At 37.0% G+C, this 24,247-nt stretch overlaps 1 protein-coding gene across 3 annotated transcripts in view; it reads left to right on the top strand.

Annotated features, from left to right (window-relative positions):
• Window positions 1-24,247, top strand: part of LOC123676930 — a 70,210-nt gene that overhangs the window by 30,977 nt on the left and 14,986 nt on the right. For all 3 annotated transcript variants that reach the window (XM_045613276.1, XM_045613267.1, XM_045613282.1), the window contains exon 3: window positions 21,290-21,601. In XM_045613276.1, coding sequence (XP_045469232.1) covers window positions 21,290-21,601 — 312 coding nt within the window. The remainder of the gene's footprint in view (window positions 1-21,289; window positions 21,602-24,247) is intronic.

The raw sequence follows: 24,247 nt of genomic DNA, 5'->3' as shown, positions 1-24,247 counted from the left end.
TCTCAACACACATTAACAACTGGTTAACATGATAGAACGAGGTTATATCTGTGAAGTAATAAAATCAGCACGTGCCGGTCAATTGAATAATCTGAACTACACTTGTATAGTACATCCAAAGTCACTGGAACTAGTCCATAAAAACGCATGGTCAGATGTACCTTTGAAGTCGATACCGCAAAGGAATTCCTGGGAAATTAGACAACTCTTGTATAATCGAAATATGTTGGCTTCCTTCAAGTGACTTTGGATATACTATAACAAACTAGTTTCGATTCAAGTATCATATAACCATTTAAAAGTAAGAATGAGTACCTAAAAACGCACAATATAGGGCTTTCTTATAGCGATTATACAATTTAAAAAAAATTAACAAAAAGAGATAAATTATTAAGCGAGAAACATTTTTTTCATTTTAAAGGTTACATTATGTTTGGAAGATAACGTTATTCAAATGGCCACCACGACTTTTCCTTTGGGTGAACTTCAACATTAATTCAATGTTGATTTTTTATTTCTTTGTTGTTGGATTATCAACAACTAGTGATTTAATATATCCTGAAAGAAATAAATCACCTTAATCGCCAAGTTTTTTCATCAAATCGATTGTTAAGGTAGCTGTATGGCAGGTGGCAACGTCTTGATGAAACCACATAACCTCCAGATTATTCTCATTAACAACAGGAAAAGAATCATTGATTGTTCCTTTTCGACCATTTTCTTCAAATAAATATGGACTCTTCCAGTAATGCACACCACAGTGACTTTAACTGAATGTAATGGAGTCTCAACAGCTTTTATTGGATCCAAATTCTGCTATTATGTTTGTGTATATGATCATTTAATCAAAAATGAGCTTCATCACTGGATACAACTTATCGATAAAATTGTTCATTCAGCATTGATTTTGATGAATTTCTAAACATTGTTCATTCTTTCCATCATCAAATGGCATAATCTGTAGAACACAAATGATATAAGAAATGGCAAAAATAACATATTGTTGCCAACCGTTTTAAATTGTATAATTCCTATGGAAAAAACCGTTACTTATTCAAATAGTTACAGATATTTACCAAACTCAATAGCAAGTGATACAATGCAGTTTTGAAGTTCACCGTGTTTTCTATTCAGATGTATCTATATGAAATATTTCTTCTCTAGAAAAAAGGTTATAACTAATTTCTGAAGACAGTTCGTAGCGAATATTTCATTAATACCTAAAAAAGAATTCTTCATTTTCTTCATCCCAATTCTAATTAAGGACTGATAAGAATCCAACAAATCTGATGCAATTTTCAGAATTGAAACATTCTCCATTATGTCAACCTAACCTGGATTGTCGACATAAAAAGGAAATCGTGATAGCGAACCATAAAAACGCGTAAGGGACATCGAGGGTTCTTTCTTTTGATACTGCTGCCGACAGCGAAAGCTAGCAAGCAATCTCAGAAATTGAAACGTTCAATGAGTGCTAATCGTGCTGATGGAAAACGTCTACTTCGTAGATTTTGACGCAGCAGAAACGCCGTTCTTGATTACTTATCGACCAGTAATTATCGTCCACGATTTTGACTTTGGCTGTGTCCATAAATTGAGTTTTCTTTTTCGTTAATTGAAAGCTGCAATAGTGCAGCATTCTGAATTTTGAGTTATTGGAGCTCCATTTATTCTTCAATATCGAAGAAAATTTAGTATTATTAATTTTTTTCAATTGTTATTCACGTTTTTGACTGCATAGAATATGAAGGTGGATTTTATACTTTATTCCAACATTCTGCTACTTGAATATTATAACGGGTGTTTTTTTTCGAAGTATATAACTTTAAGTTGGCATTACTGTTCAAGATGGCGACCGCTTCAACAGCTGTCAAGTGATTTATTCTCAGTTTGGTTTGGCAATTCATCATGAATAGACTCAAGCCTGAACAACGCTTGCAAAAAGTGCAATTTTATTTCGAAAATAATGGTTCTGTACGGAATACGTATCGCGCACTACGTCCATTTTATTTTGTTTAGCGATGAAGCGCAATTCTTGTTGAATGGCTACGTCAACAAACAAAACTGCCGCATTTGGAGTGAAGCTAATCCTCAAGTTTATGTCGAAACACCGTTACATCAAGAAAAACTGACTGTTTGGTGCGCTTTATAGGCTGGTGGAATCATTGGTCCGTACTTCTTCAAAAACGATGATGGCCAGAACGTTACAGTCAATGGTGATCGGTATAGAGCCATGATTACTAACTTTTTCTTTCCTGAATTGAATAACCATGATGTCCAGGAGCTGTGGTTCCAACAAGACGGCGCAACATGTCACATAGCTCGTGCCACAATCGATATATTGAAAAACACGTTTGGTGACCGCCTAATTTCACGTTTTGGACCTGTGAATTGGCCTCCAAGATCTTATGATTTAACACCGCTAGACTACTTTCTGTGGGGCTATGTAAAGTCATTGGTCTATGCGGATAAGCCACAAACCCTTGACCATTTGGAAGACAACATTCGCCGTGTTATTGCCGATATACGGCCACAAATGTTGGAAAAAGTCATCGAAAATTGGACGTCCAGATTGGACTACATACTACCAGCCATTCAATCAGAAGTGCGCTTCATCGCTAAACAAAATTCCCTTATGAAAATCGGGAACAACGGCAATCTCATTTTGCACTATTTGCAAGCGTTGTTCAGGCGTGAGTCTGTTCATGATGAATTGCCAAACCAAACTGAGAATAAATCACTTGACAGCTGTTAAATCGGTCACCATAATTGTTCATAAAGAGTCCACAAATATTGTGTAATTTTTGGAAAAGAATAACTGTTGAAAATGAAACAATTTGATAGAATTACTACACAATCGAAGATATACAAGAATGTCTTTATTTTCTACATGCAAGATTGGTGCTGTAACTTTTTCATCCCCAATTTGTGTCCATCAGGTTGACAATTGTTCAAAAATAATAATGAAATTATACAACCATTTTTAAGAGTGTATTCTCTCTAATTTCTCAGTTAGTGAGAGTTAGGATATCAGGTGCGTCCTGTGAAGGCACGTAAACGGGCGTTTGCTCGAGCACGAAAATCATTTCACGTCAGAGATTTCCTCGAACTTTTCCGTATCAATCCTGCGAGCAACAAGTTAACTCTCCGATAATGCTAGAATATACGTCCACATTTTCCTCCTGGATGGGCGGAAACTCCCCGAACGAGTCGGCGGGAGAGTAATCTATTTATAACGACGTCAAACTTTTCAGAAATTGTATCCAAAATTCCAAGTCCGGAAATTACATTTCTATTTTCCGCCGACCTTCCGGCCTTCCTCTAAGTGGAGCTACGTGCGGATTTCCTGGATTATTTCATTAATTCTACTTTCGAGAAGCGGCAGCTTCTTCTCTTTATTTTATTTTCGGCGTGGAAAAATTGAATACGCCCTCGAAGTGAGAGAAAATAACAAGGACCTTCTTCTGCTTTATAAAATAAGTAGCGGGACTTTTGAGTTTTATTCTTCATCTCTAATTTGAGATTTTCTAGCGAAGGCGTTTTTTGATGATTGCTCTTATTCAAGTTGGATCTCATTTTGTCGCATAAAAGATTTTTTAATATCAAAATTGAATACAAAGGAGATACACTTATCAACGGAAATTTGCTACGGCATCCACCAAAAAGTAATATGAATATTCAAAGTTCCAATAACTATATGAAAAGAGGATTCAAGTATTCATTTTTAATCCTAGGAAAACACGAAATTATTCCGATACATCGCAATTGGTTGAATATCAAATATATTTGTGAGCATTTATCATCATCTGAAATGAAGGATTTTTCAGTAAGAGCTTACATTTGGATATTGAAAAAAACAGTATATTTTGAGAGAGATCGATGGATGTTTGTTTCATTGTGTTTTATTTTTTATCTGAAATTTTCCATGAGCAAATGGCACATTTGCGGCTGTATATCGTCGATAACTACACGGATTCTATCTTTGAGGTCTCGATTGTGGAGCATTAGCTCAGGCCATATCTTTCACGTGACACCAAAGAAAATTGTCAAAAGGAGTTAAATCACAAGATCTCGGTGTACAATTCTCGAAAAATAACACGGCCAGTAAACTTTTTCTGCAAAATTCCCAATGTTTCGTTGCTTGTGAGGCACGTTACGCCGTCTTGTCAAAAATAAATGTGAGACACAAGTCTTCATACAAAATACGGTGTAATGTCTTTTGTGGAATGCCCAATTCTCCAGAATTTTTCAGGTGAGATCCAAATTCCGCTAATCAGGGATCGTCAATTCTGGCACTGCTCACCGATTCTGCGTAGACCTCACAGTTTTGAGGAAATTCGAACTCTAAATTTGGGAAAAAATTGAATTTCCATCCAAAAATTGTTATATCTTCTGAATAATTCGTCACAGACCCCTCAAATAAAAACTTTTTTGAACATCGGGTTCTGATCTGAAACATAGTGAGGTTTCAGGGGCGTAGCTTACGTCCAGGAGAAGTTGCAGCCTCGGGAATTTCATCCATTTTTTTTTCGAAAATCTCAGATTTTTACTTATAATTTCTGGAAGAATGTATGTAAATACCTTATCCTCATCAGCATAAGTGAAATGGTCTTCGGTTCGTGAATGTGTTTTGTCTTCTAAAGTCGTTTCTTTTTGCAGTCTGTGAGTCGAACTCTTAATTTCATTTCGTAATGTTGATTTGCTATGAAGTACAAATGTATCTTCTTGACCATTTGTAGACATTGACTGTTTCCCGGAAATTCCAGATATTTGCCTGGGTTTTCTAAATACGGTACCATACTTGTCATTAATGAACGGCGCTCTTTTATTCTAGAAAATAAAGCTTTTACCATTTTTTTTTACTCAAGTCGAGTTATAATGACTTTTCAAAATGATGATCATGAATCGTAGTGTAGTTTCAACATTATATAACTAGTGTTGCATCTTCGTCCGTAACTTATTGGCTTATTGCTTTCTGGGACGTTCCAAATGACGTTTGCGCTTTCATTGTCTAACATGCAATTTTAATATTGAATCCCGCATGGAAAACCCCGCAATTTTGATCCCGCAAAATTTCAGAGAGATCCCGTATTTGCGAGATCCAGAATTTGCGGGATTGAATTCCCTAGTTGGAATATTTCAATAGAGATTATGAATAAATTGTGCCCTCGAACAGTGTCCTGTGATACACCGATTAACCTCGACTTGTTCTGAAGGATGACGAGAATATATTGTTTTTCCTTGATGGTATCTGTTCGGGCTCTATCTCTTCTTGGGCCATTCAATGTTGTGATATTTCAATCGAGTTTATGAATGAATTGTGTTCTCGAAGAGTGCCCTGTGATACACCGATCGTCCTCGACCTGTTCCGACCTCCTGTTTGTGAACTAAGCTTCTCTACGCTAATAAGTGACGGAATATATCATTCGAGTTCTTTTTTGTTGAATAAATTGAGCTCTAGAATGGAACCCTGTAGTACACCCATCTGACCTCTTTTTTTTTGTAAACTAAGCATCTCTAGGCAAAGAAGTGCCCCAGTGAAGAGCCCATTGATCGATAATCTCTCATATCCTGATGAAAGTAAGGAAACCACACCATTTTCGGAATCCAAAAGCTCCTCTCATGGTAGATCGTCCTCGTTTCCGACCTGATAAAACTTGACCGGTGCCGATAAAGCCATAAACGGAAGCAACCGGTGGCATTCTTCCGAAAGAAATGCCGTCCGCGGTGCGATAAAACAAACATCATCGGGCAGGTCTGCGAATTGTCGTGTGAAACGGGGTCGCATTCCACCGTGTGGAAGATTGATAACAGTCTAATCAGTTAATTCTAGGCATCCGGCCAATAATTTTCGCGACAACTGATACCGGTTCGACTAGTTTGTGAATGTTTAGTGAGGCCGGTCTGTGTCGCTTGGCTTTGGATTAGCTAGTTTGACGGGACTGTGGGGCAGCCCGATTTCGACGATTGATTTCTCGGAGACTGGAAGAGACGTATAAAAACAAGTCTTGTTTGTCTATGGAAATCCAGAATGAAGGACCTATTTTTCGCTCGATGCAATCTGGCTCAATGTAACACTCCAGTCAAATAGTCCCGGGCCTAACCAGTAAAAACATGTTTTTTATTAAAAATTCGACTTTTGAGGTCTTCAATTTGATCACGGTTCATCTATTTGTGATTAAGGAATTTTCTGGGTAAAATAGATTTTTTTAACATTGGAGGTTGTTTTTTCTAAATATTTGCACTTAGTAGGTCTAATAATGTTATGTAATATTCACTGTTGATAGCTTCTTCTTTGTGAAGATACCCAATGAACAGTATACCATGCACGCCTTAATACATGTGTATCATAACCTTGCCAGCTGATGTTTGGGATTTTAGTCGCTTTGGACGGCTTATACCGATTGCTCTCTACTCAGCTGACCCTAGCTCTCGAGACTGTAGTGATTTCATGTTTCATACAATTTAAAGTCGATACATTATGATCGCCTTGAAAAAAAATCAATAAGTATTCACCAAGGCCACTTAAAAACCATCGGAAATCATTTTAACCTAACATAACCTATTATCTGTTAGGTGAGGATAGATAAGAACCTAATCTAGATTTTTTTTTTTTTTGGAATGGAGGGAAATCTCCATTGGACCTCCGCAGAACCCGTAGAGAGAGGTTCCAAGGACGCCCTTACGCTCTTACGCGTTCAACATCAGTGCGGCCGGCTCACCAAGGGTTTGGTACTCAACAGCGGAATGTCCGTCTTTGTGGGTTGAGGTCTTCCTGCTCTAGGAGTTTGGGATAGGACAGAAGCAATTCGTTTTCGGTGGTAGAGCCATTCAATAGGTAGCCTAAAAAGCGTGAGGCAATTACCCACCTATGAGCTCCCTTGTTCCGTTGTTTTCCCCATAATTCTGATCACAGAATTTGAGCCTGAGGTAGTTCCTCGCAGGGACTTGGTCGGCAAACCTCCTTTCGAACTTAATCTTCCATGAGGAGACGCCTCTTGACCCTGGTCTCGACCCAAAGGTCTTGCGACCTTTAAGAACTAGTACAACTAAAGCAAATCCTTAGTATTCACAGCACAGGAATCACCTTAGTTCGTTCTGAGCAGTTTTTTTGGAAGAAATTAGTGATTTTGACCTTGAGTAGTGGCGTCGAGCAGAGAAATAACTTACTGTTTTGTTAGCCTCGTTTCCTAAGTTTCGCGACTATTTATGTCATAGTTATTCCTCGAATAGTGTACCGAGAATTATACTCTAGGTTTAGGTCCTAAACTGGCGCTCGCGGAAACATGAGTAGCCCCTATTCTACCTAGTACTCTGCCAAATGTTGGCATCTTCTAGCTTCCTTCTCGGCTTCTTGTGTCTAGTTCTGCTAGACCTGTTGATGATGTCCACCTACCTTTATGGCCTTTGTCTGGTCGGTTATGCGCCTCTATCTCCTATTTGGTGACTAACGCCAATTTCAAGTCCTCATAGCATAGGATTGACCTCATTTCGTGTCAGGGAGTTATAAGAGGGGAGTTTTCTAAATGTTGGCATCTTGCTTCCTTCTCGACCTCTTGTGTTTCGTTCTTCTGTCAACCTGTCAATAGTTTCCATCTTCCTTTATGGTCTCTGTCTGGTCGGTTCTGTCCCTCTACCTTCTCCTCGGTGGCGGCTCTGCTTCTCTTCTTGTGTTGCTCGTTCTGCTAGAACCTGTCCCTTAGAGTGATAGGGATTTGGGAATATTTTAAGCAGTGGGTGGGATTGTGGTATTTGGGGAACATGGGATTGTTGGGACGTGGGAAATGTAGCAGGCTGGTATCAGCCACGCCACATTTTCTAGACAGTCTTAGTTTCACTGTCTACTTTATACCAGGCAGTTACTACGAGCCCGCTTCACCACGGCAAGGTGCTGGCTTTGGGAGAGAACCTAACCTAACCTATTATCTGTTAGGTTAGGTTAGGTGAGGTTAGGTTAGAGTTGAGAGTTTTGAAATGACCTTGATGAATTAATTCTTTTCTTGGAAAAAGAAGGCGTTCAGAGTTTTTTGTCTTCGGATCCGTAATCGACACCACAAAATTAGTAAGTCTGAAAAATTTCATCTCATTCAGAGCAGTTTGGCATAAAGTAAATAATTACCATAACTTCCTTCCTAAAGAAAAACAGAAACGAGAACCGACAACATTCATTCGAACGATTCGATAAATGATACGTCCAATCATCGAGCCACGTTTCAGTTTCATTTTTCCTATCATTTCTCTGTGCTTCGACTGACCAATTTTTCTACATCTATCTACCACGTCGAGCGCTAATACTCTACGTTACCCACCGATACGAATCGCGACCTCCGCGTTCGTTACGATTTCCATTCCGTTCGCAGAAACATTCCGGCCGGGTCAAGTTCAAGTCGCCAGCCTCCTGGCGGTCGCTCGGCGTCCGAGCAATCGCTCATCGTTGACCCGGGGTCAAATCGATCGGGCGAAAACCGATTCGGCATGCCGGTCTCGCACCCGCGACTCGGCCAGTCTAAGTGCTTAATTGGCGCAATTGTGCGAGGGAATTATCGGACATGGGGAAGAGGCGGCCGTCTGTGATACTGGGCCGATGATGGGTCGTCTGGACGGGAGCTTGAGGGGAATACTTAACAGGTTTCGATTTGAACAGGTGGCAGATATTGAAATCTTCAACTCTAGGATGTTTATTTCCTAAAAAAATATTATTTCAGCAATAAACGCAAGTTTTGAAAGGGAATACCACCAAGTGAGATTGTCGTGATCTGTCAATAATTTCCCAGATAAATAATGTGCGATGTTGCCAGAACGATTGAATGATCAGTAGAGGTTAGGAATATTAAAGTAGTTCGAACTTTCGATGAAAGGAAGTGTTTTATTAATTTTCACAAAATTAGAGTTTTGCACATCTCTCCCTCTCCCTTTCTATCTATATTTTTGTTTGTATATTTTGCTCAAAGGATCATCAAACTAAATGTTTGCTTGGATGTAAAAAAAATAAGTGTGTCCAATCTCGGTCCTGCAACATTTTTTAATTCTTGTTATATCTTTGAGAACCCCGAATGGAGGATGGAGAACACAACTCACTTGAAGGGTAAATAATTGCAGATTGTATGGATTAATTTGTATTTATTGTTCCGAGGAATAAAATTTGATTTGATTTTCGTAGGATTTTTTACGAATATTTTTAAATTACAGGGGGACCATATCATCAATTATTTTGCGAAAAATAAAAAGTTTATATCGCAAATTAAAAATATTGAGATATTTCAATGTAGATTATTTGTTTAAAGAAATAATGTGAAAACCCCATATAAATCGCTCACACAGTTCAAAGTATACAGCCTATCCGACAGAACAAACATATAATGTATAAATAAAATAAAAAATATATCAACATAATACAATGACAAATATGTCACACAAAGAGCAAGAACAATTTAAAAATAAAATAGTTCAATTCTGCAACATCTTGAAATCTTTTACTTAGCTACCATCGGTGGTTCTTTTTTTTGGTAATTTAAAGTCACAGAGAAAAATTTTGAAATATTCAGGTTACGTTCGTTACTGAGCAGAATTCTACTATAGGTTCTGTAAATATTGTCGTTCGAAAGTTTGTGCTTCTGTTAACTGGAGATTTCTCGACTACGAGATGAAAATTTGTATTTGAATGTAGAATGAAAATTTGAAGCCCATATTGATCGCTTAAGCAGAACCATAGAAAATTTGAGCAGAATATCGAAAAAACTTACTGCCATAACTCAGTCAGTGCCGGTCCGATCGAGTTGAGATTTTTCAAGTAAACATAAAATAACAGTTTTAAGCTTTATAATTTTATATGCTCGATAAATAAAGATTAGGTATTGGTTTCATTGGAACGATCGTTAAGTTTCATGATGCCCAATCAAAAATGTTCGATATTGTGTTTTGAACCAACTCCTTATACAACGATTACTCATCAAATTGCTTACTGTCGATAAACTGTAGTGTGTTCGTAAATTGTAAAACGTTTTTATCGCTTAGACAGCTGCTTCTGTGGGAAGTATAGTAGAGAAAGGAAAATTATGGTGTTTTATGCTTTATCCATAGATATCACTGGCCATGTGAATATCTCTTAATTGAAAAATTATGGTAATCGAGCTCTGTTCATTTCAGTAATGAAATAATTTTCTCGAAAAAAAGACAGAGGACTTGAATCTGACGACACCATTAGAATCTTTATATTGGATATGGATAATGATTACAAACCGAATTTCGTGAAGTTATCTCCAGAAACAAATAAGTTATACAGAAAAAAAAATCTCGATTTTCAGTTTTTTCGAGATATCTCGGGAACACACCTGCACTAATATCTAAATAACGCAATTTTTTTGTAATTTAAGGCACCCTGTATCTCTAACGGTTTTCGATAGTACCCCTCTAAATAGTTCTAACCCTGTATATTTATATGAACTTTTTTTCAAGAAAAGAGTTGTTCGATCCGGCGTCAAAGTTATTGAAGTGAAATCTGCACCATGGAGATGACCAATCGAATAATTCCTGTATTTTCTGGAAATTTTTCAATGCCCCGAATTTAAACCCCATTCCATTCGGGTCAGTGCATTATCCCGAATGAAATGATATAATCCCTGTATCCCCTATATCGACGCCCATCTAATTCTAAACCGAACGTTCTCGATGTCGATTGAAACCGCAGCTCGATGGCCTATTTCCGTGTTGTCCAAACTTTGGCGTGCTTTGTTAGGGAACCGGCCACACGGTCTCGGAACCGATGATAACACGAATTTTTTCGCAACTAACCTTGCCCGGCTCAAAGTTCATTTTCGGGTCATATGTTATTGCATTTGAAACGATAGGAAAGTAAATTGAATCGAGGACAATTAAAGGATTCCTTTTCATCAGCAGCTGAATATGCTTTTTGTTTCCGTTTCCGAACAGAAACCATTCGAATTTTGCGACAATTTTCCAGGTTTACGAGTATGTTTTTACTGGAGTGGACTCGGTAAACGTTGATTCTCAGAATCTCGGCTATCGTTTAGGTGGCACAATTGATTTCAATTACAATGGACCTATTCAGATCTGCGTTCTTGAACAAATTTACATTACGTTTATTTTCCGTTGAAATCTTGAACTCATATTGAATTCTGTCACGAGCTACTTTTGAATTACAGAATTTCATATCAGAATTATGATGTTTATATTTCTTCGAACAACCTTTGTTGACCAATCATTAAGGATTCACGGCTTGACTTGATACTCAGTCTACTCGACTTTGGCTTGACTTGAAATCAATTCAAGTTCGAGTCAAGTAGTAATTTTCCAATGTCAAGTCAAGTACTTGATAAATAAATATTTGACTTGAAATTGAATAACTACTACTTGACTTGAACTTGAGTTAATTTCAAGTCAAGTCAAGTAGCTTGAATATCAAGTCAAGCCATGAATCCCTATCAATTGATAGAGGTTAATGACTATTATAATTATCATACCACCCCATTCGATGATGGATAGTCAACATGACACTTCACTTGATAAGTCCAGGGCCTAACCAGTAAAAACACATTATTTCGAAAAAATTGATCGGGTGCCCTTGAAGATTTTTTCTCTAAGTCTTATAATTCTCGAGATTCTTTCAGTGAGCATCGAATTTGAGACATTCTGTTCTTCAACGCATATCTCGAAAGATTTGTCTTCGCTTTTAAAATAAGCTTCAGATTCAGCATGTTCAATCTCGGTTATCACTTCTTCTTTAGATCCAAATTTCTTTTCTTGAAGTAACTTTCAACCTTTCTTGTTGATTGATCAGAGTCTGAATAACATTTATTCTTGCACAGTATTTTCTCCTACCAAATAACAGTGTTTTATCAATGGAAGAAACTCGTTTTTATCCATTTTCAAATAGCATCAGTAAACTTTTAATGTCCCGATCCAAATTTAACTTAATGTTGCTAAATTTTGACACCCATCTTCTTATGCTTTCTTCTAAGGAGAACAATATCATTTGGCACTATCTATTAACATAGACTCATGTCAACCTGAAAGTTCCAAAATCCCAAAATCCTTACGTTGTTTTATTGAAATCAGTGCTCACTTGTGTCTACTAAGATGAATTTAAGATGGATTCTCGGATGACATCATTTAGTTAATCGACTCACCGTTTTGTTCAGATAAATTTGAGAGTGTATTTTCTTTACACGATACAAGAATACCGATACCATATACTTACTCGATTACATCACAAACAGCAGACAAAACAGAGATGTCGGTATCGATTGTTGTGTTGTAACAATGAAGTGGTTCACATTTGTTTCGTTTTCTTGACAAGTTAAATCAAGATTCCTCCGCTGTAATGAGCGCATCTGGGACCCATACTTCTTGAAGTAATAATTGAAGTAAGCCACAGTGTGTCGCATTGAAGTTGACTCGGAAATCTAGGAGGAAATAACTGGAGATTCAAACATTCATAAGAGAGATATTGACGAGACCAAATGGGCCATAATTAACGTTTTTTTCTGAAATCATTCAAGTATGCCTTCTTTCTCGGAGCAAATTCAGACCACAGAATAAGCGAATCCAGTATTTTCCGGTATAGGCCGTCAAAATTTATATCTGCTGGCTTTTATTTATTATAGAAATTTTTATGTTCTGAATTAAAAAAAAACACAAGTCTGCACTACAACTTGGCTATAAAAAATAATTGGTAACACAAATGGAATCTACTGGTTGCAACAGCAAACAGCTGTTTGCAAAGCCAAGAAGGAAGGGATTTCAGCATCGCATTGTGACAGGAAACGAACAATGGGTTCATTGCGATAATTCCAACCGCAGAAAATCATAGAAAATCCTAATCGACGGCCAAACCGAATATTCACGGTTCAAAGGTCATGCTCAGTATTTGGTGGGACCAGCTCGGCGTAGTGTATTATGAGTTGTTAAAAGTGACTGAAACAATCATAGGTGATCGTTATCGAAAGCAATTAATGCGTTTGAGCCGAGCATTGAAAAAAAAAAGGCCGCAATACTACGAGATACTTGATAAAGTAATTTTACAGAATGACAATGCTCGACCCCATGTTGCGAAAGAGGTCAAGACATAATTGGAAACGTTGATATGGGAAGTCCTACCGCATTCGCCGTGTTCTCCAGACGTTACTCCCTCGGACTATCATTTGTTTCGATCAATGGCACACGGCCTCTCCGACCCGCACTTCTGGTCCTATGAAGAAGTAAGAAATTGGAACGCTTCAAAAGATGACCAATTTTTCAACACTGGATTTGTACGCTGCCCGAAAAATGGGAGAAAGTAGTGGCCAGAGATGGACAATACTTTCAATCATAAATGTAAAATTTCGGCAAAAACGGCGGAAGCAAATTTGTACGCCTATGTAGCTCAAAGGCTTCTGAGATCCCCTCCCTAGACAACGAATTTGGGACACCCAATACGCAACCCATGCTATTCATCTATCTGAACAACCCTCTTATCATCTCGCAGATGAAGCAACCCATGGTCAAAACGCACCTAGGAAAATTAAATGAATAACGTGATCACGTGGCTCGTTCTCAACCTTTTCTTCCACCTCACGTTACCATTATTCCAGGACAAAGTAAACGCCGGAGTATATCATACTGAATTGCAGACACTTTTCACTTCGCTGTTATCCATTAAGGCCGACGTGAAGCAGGCAACAGGGCCTGTATCATGAGGAACATTAAGTGGAATCTAGGGACCGTAGTCGCTCATGCATACTTGAAGCGACGTTTTCATTCTCCATTCGCGGAAACGACTCGACGTGGCCTTTTGAACGACGTCCGACAGCGAAATTCAGCCCTTCTCGGTTCTAAATGTCTGTTCTAACCGATTTACGGAACGTTTGGCGGTCTTATTTCAGCTTTACACCGTCGGGCTGATGAAATTCGAACATCTGAAACGAATTTTCCACGCAATAGGATTTTCTGACATTCCGTTACGCTTTTCACAAACCAACAACGAAATTTAATAACCTGCCACTTATAGTAAGCAGTTTCTTTATGAACTGCCACTTTTGTAGTGCTTTTCATGAACTGTCAAGTTTGTAACGAATTTTCCACACAATTCTAACATTTCTAACATTACGTAACGCTTTACACAAACCAACAACGAAATTTAATAACCTGTTATTTATATTACGCAATTTCTATATGAAGTGTCACTTTTGTAGTGCTTTTAATGAACTGTCAAGGTTGTAACGTATTTCCACGAATCATCGTAACGCTTATTTTTTATGGTCATAACGAATTTTTATGGACCATCACGACTTCAATGCATTCAAGTAGACGATTTCGTAACGCATTTTAGTATATTCGAACATTCGTAACGGATTTTGTATACATACTTTCGAAACGATTTTGGTCCTCCTATTGAGTATCGTGCGAATATGTGCAAATATAAGTGTACGACAGAGAAGGTCGTATCTTCCCTTCAATTTCACATAATTTTAATTCCACTTGCGGAAGTCTGATTGGTTCTTCTTACTTCCTGAAGTTCTTATCATGCCTTCTAATAAATTTCCCTGTCGTTCAGCCTTCTTTACTTTCGAAAAATGTTCGAAGTTTGGAGTTAAATCGCTTTCTTTCGTGTATTCGAACAAGTTTCTGGTATTTTTAATTAAAATTTTATGAACGGTGCAAGATTCAGTGATTCAATAAAACACGGTGTTCTCTAATATCAAGTATTGAAATTTCACAAAACCAGGATATGATCAATGTTCCTAATGTACACACCAAAAATCGACACGTCTTGGATACATTACTCTCTTCTGATATTTTTGTGCTACAGTTTTCTTCGTCATAGTGCCATCGAGATGAAAATGGACACTATCACTAAATAGTATATTGTGCAACAATGGGGAAAGTCCAAATTTTCTCGCGAGTGTGGAAGTTTGTGGCACAAGCCTGAAAGGCGAGTGCCGCAAACACACAAGCGGGAACATTATTTTTTGAACGATCCTGTTTTCTGGAAACAGAAAAGATATTGAAAAGTAAGAAGTAAGGAATAAAGACCGGGACTGACTAAGTTAAGCGTTGACGACTTGTATTGTAAGTGTTGTATAACATTCTCTGTCTAGGGTATAACCCTACTTTGTGTAGTATTGTAATTATTACTGGTGGCGTTACAAAATGGGCGATCTAAAATTTACGATCCTCTATATTATGCCGATGATGCTGTACTCTTCGCGGAAAATGAGGATGACTACAGAAAAACTTCCAACTCTTCATCAATATAGCACAGAAATTTAATATGGACATGGCCACATAAAAAACTAAATGCATAACAACACCAAAAGATCGACTCCGATGTTAAGTGTAAGTCAATCAGAACGTACTAGAACAATTACTGTTCTTCAAATACTCAGGACTTGAACTATACAGTTTTGGTTATACTGAGGATGAAGTGTCCCAACATGTTATGAGAGCTAAAAAATCTCAGGCTGCCTCAAAGACACGATATGGAGGAATAAACATCTGAACATGAAGACAAAGGCAAGAATCTACATGGATATTATACGACTACATAATACGACTCTATATATATGCCTGGACTAAACCAAACGCATCTAAGGCAAGGCGAATGTAAGGATCAGCAGAAATGATAATAATTAGTAGAATTGCCGAAAAAACTTTGTACGATAAAGGAAGAATGTGTGAAATGCAACAGAGAGAATGGGGCTGGATAAAAGAAAGGGACCAGAGATAGTTCTCCTTTAAGAAGGAGGAGTATCGGACGTCCAATGAAGAAATGGAGTGATAATTTACGAGCCGAGCAAGTCCATCATCGATGGAGAACAGGCTAAGCCTATGTGGAAGAAGGAAGAAGAAGACATTTACTTGTGGATTGATGATGTTGTTTTTCTTCATTGGGCATAGACACAAAATACTCGAAGAAAGGTTATGACAAGGTTTACTTGACCGTTACGTCATCTGCGGACGCCATAGCACCTATTAGTTAATTGGATAGTGCCATAATTTACCTCGAAATAGAATTTATAGCCGAAATATTCTTTTGTGAGAAATAGTAGTCGTATTCCTACATTATAGAAGGAAATTTCAAAATCTGTCATCATAGCCTACTGTTGGTATTTTCAGAGATTTCATGCAAGAATTTGGCTCCACTTTTCATTTTTTGCTACTTGTGTTAGCGATTTTTACATCCGCTCATGAAGGATCTGATCCCGTCATTACACCCTTTCACGTTTTTGTTTCCAACTAAACTGCTTTTCATCTCGCTGTTATCGTAAGTATTCACCTCGCAACCATAGAGCTTTAAGTTTATCTGTATGGAGGTTCCGGAAGTTCCAGTTAACGGAGCGGATGTTATGTAAGGTTCGGAGTTTTGACCCTATTAAGGAGCTCATTGGTATTCTCCGAGTGGCTTTGGCGATAGGTAATCCCGTTCGGAATAAAACTGGCGAAGTTTTAGAATTCTTCGCGGTCTTGCTTTTGTTTTTCGGCATCGAAAAGTTTGAATATATTCGAGAATATGGCGATAAATTTAATATTATGTAAACTATCACTGTATATCATTTTTGGAAAACACAAAGTGTATATTTATAGCAGTGGAAGATCTTAAGGACCGACTGTTGAATTGACTCGGTCTTAACTTTTTCTTTCACAAGATATTCAACTCAAATTAGATATTGCAATTTTAAGTTTTCGTCATGTGATATGACGATTTTCAATGCGAATATACAGGGTGATATTTTTTCTGGAACTGTTTCCGCTTTTTTTCTCCAGAACTCTTTTTGGTAGACCACTGGTAGTTTAGAAAAATGTAAAAAAAACTTTGGTCCAGTACTACTTTTTTGGTTTCTTGTAGTTTAGTCGTTATATAATCGATCTCGAGAAAAATATTTCAAACAATTCTTTAGGAATCCTCAGGAAAATTCAAATTATTATAAAGATCGAGTTAGTAAGTTGTGATTAATGAATTAAGTTTTGGTGCTTATTCACCCAATTTGTAGCGAAGATTAATATAGATTTCTTTACCCAGTTCTCACAAAGCTGAACATTTTTTAAATAATACTTTATTATCGCGAGAATGACACTCTCTCGCGATTTTACACCAAAACCAAACTAGGAGATGACATGATCAGTGGCGCCGACCCGCTTAAACTATTTGTTTCGATAACAATATCTTCCAAATGAGACGAAAAAAAAAAGATTTATCATAACAGGATAACGTTCGTTATTCACCGCTACTGCATTACTTGCTCTGAATTCGAAGAAAAATGTCTGGATCATTCCTGCAGACCACAATGTATGCATCAATCACTCATTCTGCATGTATTGCTTGCTTTTTGAGCGGTAGTTCTTCGAACAGATCGGATCTCCAATATTGAATATTTCTTTTCCATTTTTCTTCGTGAATTTTCAATGGGTTTGATGAGGTGATCAAATTATGCATGGAATTGTTATTTAATAGACACTTAGAATCTCATTTCCTTTGGTTTTTTGGCCATTTTATTCTTTATTTTTATTATCTTATTTTTGTTCTGGTTACTCAAAAAATATGAAATTAGGCACGAAACTTGAAATTCTCATTCTACATACAAATGCTAATTCTCATTTCGATCTGATCTGCATTTTTGAAGTTATGTCAAGTTTCTAGGTCTTGCCATTCGAAAGGCATAGTTTAAAAGACGGACAGAATCGAATTTGAGGACGAATTTATCATCAGTGAGTCCAACCTTAGCTCTCAGATCATTCTCGGATTAAAATTCTAAAATTACGATCAGCAATAAGGAAAGTGATGATGAAGTTGGGAGTTTTTGAGCATTTGTTCTTTAAAGCTTTAATTGAACCCTTGGACACATAATATGTAACAACATACCTCCAAAGTTTGTGATTGGCGTATGAATAACGAGCGTTCAAAAGCTCTCGACTTCGCTTCTGCATAGTTATGGATTCAGATTTGGATTTAAATTAATGAATAAAACGACCACGCTTGAATTCTCGATATTAAAAACAGCGAATACAGATACTGAAATAAACAACCAAGCTCAATTGCTGCTGAGCAAACTGTGGACCGGCAGATTCCATGAATAACAAAACATTTAATATGTTACCTCGGTTTCAGACCTGTACAATCCGTTTTTCCTATTGGTGGACCGACAAATCTGCACATTTCCTTGTGTCCCTAGCGTGACGTTAACCTTAAATTGGTGCGCTATTCTACTATCCTTTGGTTCAGAATTGATTTTGATGGAAACAGTATTCCATCTTGTAGAGATTGTAAGTGGTAATGGATAAGAGAAGAATGGCGCTTTATTTATGGTTGAAGAAATTATTCATTTTGGAAATTAAATTTGAAATGTCAGTCTAGATTAATTAATGTTTATTTTAAATTAATATAATAACAATTCTTTGGAATCGTCCAAGATGAAACTTTTTCAATGTTTTCCATTGGCTGATTTTGAAAAGGCCTAAAGATTTTTTTTATCGGCTGCAGTTTTAGATGAAGGTTTGATGCTAGTTCTGGTATTAATCAGGAACAGTTGAAAATCTCTGGAACCTGCGTATTTTTTTCGCCACGCGTCGAAAGAGTTAAAAATGAACAATGTATTCTTCTTTGCGCTCTACATTCCCCAATTACGAGTTCGCGTATTTCGAATACGTAGTCGACATTGACACCATAACAGAGGACTCATTTGTCTCGATTTCGATTATAATTGAATTTCCGTTCGGTATCAAGTGGTTGACAATCGTCTAACCTCGCATTGTTATCATTCGATACATCTGGAGGAAAAATACCACGAGGAATAAATGTGAGCCTTCGAACTGGATAATACGCTGTTTATATATCGCTTCATTATTTCTAGATTGATGAACGTCGGTGTTATTAGAAGGAAAATTGACAATTTTTCCACGTTGGATGTCTATCAGTGATCATACCTATATATTGAATAGAATGAATATCCTTACCAGTTCTAGAAAACATAGGTTCGAACATAAGTAATCTTTAATTATTCAAAAACAAATTATACATAAAACATGAATTCTTTCATTTGCTACTGTTTTGAAAAAGGCGTGCCAAAGTATAAACGAAATTCATTATACTGAATTATGTATATTTTCATGGCAATAACGACAGACGATTGCTACGTTTTGGATATCAGAAATTTAGGCCAACATTCTTCAATCGCCCTTTATCTCCGTAACTAACAGTCTTAGGATACACAACAAGAATTTTTCTGAAAGACCTGGATGACCTGCAATCACCACTATCAGGCCAATTGAAAGTCCCCGGTCTGATGCACAGATGGCCGTGCTAGTATTAAATCCATATGATTTTTAGTTAGTACCCACCTTCAAATGATACGTTTCAAACGTTGACAGCAGTCCGACCATTAGTTTGTGAGATATTGCGTTGTGAGTGTAGCTACTTTTGTTATTTGAAAAAAGATGAAAAAAAAGAATTTCCTGTGCTGATAAAATATTGCTTTTTGAAGGGCAAAAATACAGTCGAAGCAAAATCCTGGCTTAAAGAAGAGTTTCCGAATCTGCACCAATAAAATCAACCATCATTAATATGCTTGGTTTAAACGTGACGAAATGAGCACCGAAGAACGAACGCAGTGGATTACCAAAAGAGGATGTCACCGACGAAAAAAATCAAAAAAGTTCACAAAATGATTTCGAATGGCCGTAAAGTGAAGGTAATCGAGATAGCAGACATTGTGAAGATATCATCGGAACGTGTACATCATATCATTCACGAATATTTGTGCATGAGAAAGTTTTTGCAAAATGGGTGCCTCGTGAACCGAATCCCAAGCGGGGAAAAAGACAACAGTCAGCTGGCAAGATTATGGCATGAGTATTCTGGGATGCGCAAGGTATAATATTCATTGATTACCTCCAAAAGGGCCAGACCATCAACAGCGAGCGTTATTGGATCGTTTAAAGGACGAAATCTTTTAAAAACGGCCCCATTTGAAGAAAAAAGGCTCTGTTTCATCAAGACAATGCGCCGTGTCACAAATCAATGAAAACAATGGCAAAATTGGGCTTCGAATTGCTTCTACATTCATCGTATTCGCCAGATCTGGCCCCCAGCGAATTTTCCTGTTCTCAGACCTCAAAAGAATGCTCGCTGGAAAGAAATTTAGCGACAATGAAGAAGTATTCGTCGAAAGTGAGGCCTATTTCAAAGCGAAAAACAAAACGTACTGCAAAAATGGTATCGAAAAATTGGAAGATCGCTATAATCGCTGTATCATCCTCGAAGGTAACTATGTTTGATAATAAAATCGAATTATGCCAGAAAAATGTGTTTTACTATGGTAGACCGGGGACTTTTCAATTGGCCTGTTAGGCTATAGCCAGCCATTCACGTAACACTATTCCAAATATTCCTTCCATAATTTGATTGAAGTGTAAAAATTATTCGTTTGTAGAAATAAGTGCACTTCTTCAATTCAATCGGAATATTTATTTGGCGGCAATTATTAAACAAGGGGATGGACATTATCGGAATTCATCGATGGAATCCGTCAATGTTGTTAGTGCTCGAAAAACTTTTCGAACAAATATTTGATGTATCGCCTGAACACATATTTGTATTTGCATTAGGATAAGTATGGATAGCGAGCACACATAATATTTAAACGCGGTTGAAACTGTAGGTATCTGTAGGGAAGGGTGAAACATGTTTAGGATGTTTGTTGATGTTTTTGTATGCTTATTGTCTATATTGTATTTTTTTTTGCGTTGATCGCTATTATCTGTCTTTTATGTAGACCTTTTGAGAGTTAATTTAATTGTTTATTCGTTTATCTATGGATATAGATACAACTGTGCGATATAAAACAGTAGATCTCATTTCAAGGTTATAAGAGTTGCATAAGATTACAGTAGATTATAGTTTGGGGGGTCCGAACTCAATTCATATTTGGAACAATACAAAGCATTGTGAAGGGACTATCGAAACCAGAGTGTCGATATTATAGCAATATAATAAATTGTGAATAATTGATGGAATAATTTATTTCATTATAATATACAATGCAAAAGGATTCATTCAGATCACCAGCTCAGGAATTTTGTGTCATTTCATGAATATCTCTCAATTACCTTTGTCACTGGTAGTTGTTTTTGTTACCATAAAATGAGTTGGTTCTTTCAAAAACTTTTGCAAGACATTTAATTCCATTCGCATTTGCCAAATTTCGATTGACCAACTTCACATTTTTCACTATGGATTATTATTTCCACAATAAGTCGTCACAATGACCAATTTTAACTTTTTTTTTTTTGTTTTCAGAGAGGAGGTGAAGGACCACAAGGTCAGCTGGGGCGCGAAATTCTCCTTTCCCTGCAAGATGTTGGCAAATGCTTCCACCGGCGTTTTGGAACGTTGCGTCCTCCGCATCTCTATAAGGAAAGAGAGCAAGGGAGGCAGATCGTTCAACAAGCTTGGTTTTGTCGACCTGAACCTGGCCGAGTACGCCGGAGCCGGCATCACCTACAAGAAGGCGCTGCTGGTTGGCTACGATGTGAAACACCGGCAGGACAACAGTATGTTGAAGTTTTCGATCGCCATGAACATGCTATCCGGCGATGTCCTATTCAAAGTGTAAGTTGAGCTTTATGGAGAGAATTTCAGCCTTCAAGAATAGGCGTCATGTAGATGCCTGGTACTTTTAACCTCCAGTTAAGTTAATTTAACTGCCGGTGTGAAATTAGCTTCTCGTTGCCAGAATCACTTTTCAAGTCTAGGAGACATTTTGTAATCACTTACTATTCACAAAACCTGGTATTTCCACCTCTGGTTAATTCAATTTAACCACCAGTGTGAAATTAGCTGCCAGAATTACCGACATCAGATTATTTTTGTTCAGTGGCGTGTCTCGATGTTTTTACGATTCAACTGGAATTTGATAGTTTCTCATTGAATTCTTCAATATTTGCGAATGCTCACAATTGGGAGTATCAAATTTAAAAAAAAAATAAATTTTCCTTAAAAAAATATGTAGTTTTAAACGATAATTCTTCAAAGGAACACGCAATCTACAACCTGGAATTTACATATTCCAAAATATTGTGATCCACTTCAACATAAACAATACCCTTATCTTCAGAATCGAAACAACAAAAGGAACGAATTTTTTCTTAATATTTTCCATGGAGTGCATTGAATTGTAAAATCGTGGAACCGCAACCTTGAATTATTTTCTGACTAAAAGGAACTAATTGAATATCGGCCGCAATTCACGGATAACTTGATTTGGACCCATTACTTTCCTCTCGTTTTGTTTTGTAAGAGAAATATGACGGCATCTCAATAGCTCGTTGATGATTAATGTTTGGTATAATTATTCAAAATGAATTACATCAACACACGGGGGAATTATTGGAAAATTATGAACTTCCCAACTTGATGTTTGTGATTTTCGCCGAGGTTAATTGTAGACATTGGGTTTTAATGATTCAAATAACATCTTTTTGTCGAGGTGATGTCACTGCATGGACTCGGACGATTTTAATTGCTAATATTCGTGCAGCTTTCTGTTGATTTATTTCAAGTTGGATTTGGGTGAATTTGGTTGGTAGATTGTCATTTTTGAGAGATTTATTTTTAACTTTAGGGAATTATCAGGTTCTTCAAAATGAACCGACCATTAAAAATATGAAGTAGTTTGCTCACAGTGTTGACTGTATTCTACTGACTCCAATCACCAGAATCTTTATAAGCGTTTAACAAACTTTTCGACAACAATGTTGTGATATCTACGAAGTTAACATTAAATTAAGAAATTGAATCAACAATGAAATTTATTGTGAATGGGATTGACGATATAATACGCATAACATATACAGGATGGACTTTCGAAAACGAGACAGAAAAGATAACAGGCGGAATTAGCCCTTAGTGTTAAAACCCCAACCACTAAATTTCGAATAGGGATATTGGAGTAAGTGATACCTCATTCGAAAGGTTTTTCCATCTTGAGTTCAGCATAAAGAATTTTTTCTCGGTTGATCCATTGGTTTTCGAAATATTCATATTTAAATTTTAAACAACACGGGTTTTCCCGTCAAGCATGATGCGTAATCAATCGATTAACTGTATCGTGAGCTGATTTTAGACGATCCACCCGGTTGATACTCGGTTGATTCTAGGAGGGTATTCCATATGACTGCATCAAATAATAGATCTGACTAGGTTGATATTCAGCTTGTTTAGGTAAAATAACTACTCGAATGTTGATGTAAAATTTTATGAGGATCTTATCATCAGAACTCCTCATCTAAATGAACCAATTGATAACAATGAGGTCATAATTAATCATACCTATATAAAGTTCTGCGGTATATCAAAGATGCATGAATGAATGAGCGCTCAAAAGTTATCATCCCAAATTTTCCCGAATTTTGCAAATTCAAACGCATTTTGTACCACTCTGTAAGTATATTCTTAGGCTTCCTATTTCTGTAATAAAGATATCAAGCCTACTGTAGGAGCTATCCCCTTTATGCCCAGAATACAACGTGGTTTTCGAATTACCGGCTATTACATCAAGCTATCAGAGTAATGAAACATAGATAGCGGGAATATACGCAATATCGAAGTGCCCCAACACGGTTATATGGACGTTGTTAGATTGTAATATGAATTGCTCGTCAAAATTGATGATATAGGATCAATTTGTGTTTTCTCTTCAGAAAACCAAATTTCTTCCTGAAAATGTATATGAAAAGTATTTCAGGTTGAAATAATAAGATTTCAAGGAAATTATGTATTCACAATAACAAAAATGTATTGTTTGAAAAGGTATGGGAATATATCTACGAAAATTCATTCAGTCATACTTTATTCTCCCTCAATACAAAGTATGACCACCACGTACATCAATAATTGCTTGGTATCTCTCTGCATGTTTTCTACCAAGTTATTGAGAAGTTTTCGACTATGTTGCCAAAGTTGCGGTTGAAGCGTTTCTGGCTGTGGCCTGTTGACATCAAGGGTTCTTTGTAATTGCTTCCAAGCATGCTCGATTGGATTAGGTCAGAGGATCTTGAAGGTACTGCTAGATGTGGAATATTTTAGAGTTCTCTAGAAGTAATCATTAATTAAAAAATTAATGTGGGCATTAAAAAAAGTCATAGACTACTTCATTCAATTATAAATTGTGGTTTCTCCTTATTTAAAGTTCTTCCTCAATAACTTTTGAAGTTTTCATTTTAGGTTTCTGATGAATTTGAGTCCAAGTTCTTGATC

This window comes from Harmonia axyridis, chromosome 1 (genome assembly GCF_914767665.1).
Source record: "Harmonia axyridis chromosome 1, icHarAxyr1.1, whole genome shotgun sequence".
NCBI classification, from domain to species: domain Eukaryota; kingdom Metazoa; phylum Arthropoda; class Insecta; order Coleoptera; family Coccinellidae; genus Harmonia; species Harmonia axyridis.
This window is presented reverse-complemented; position numbering and strand designations above follow the sequence as displayed.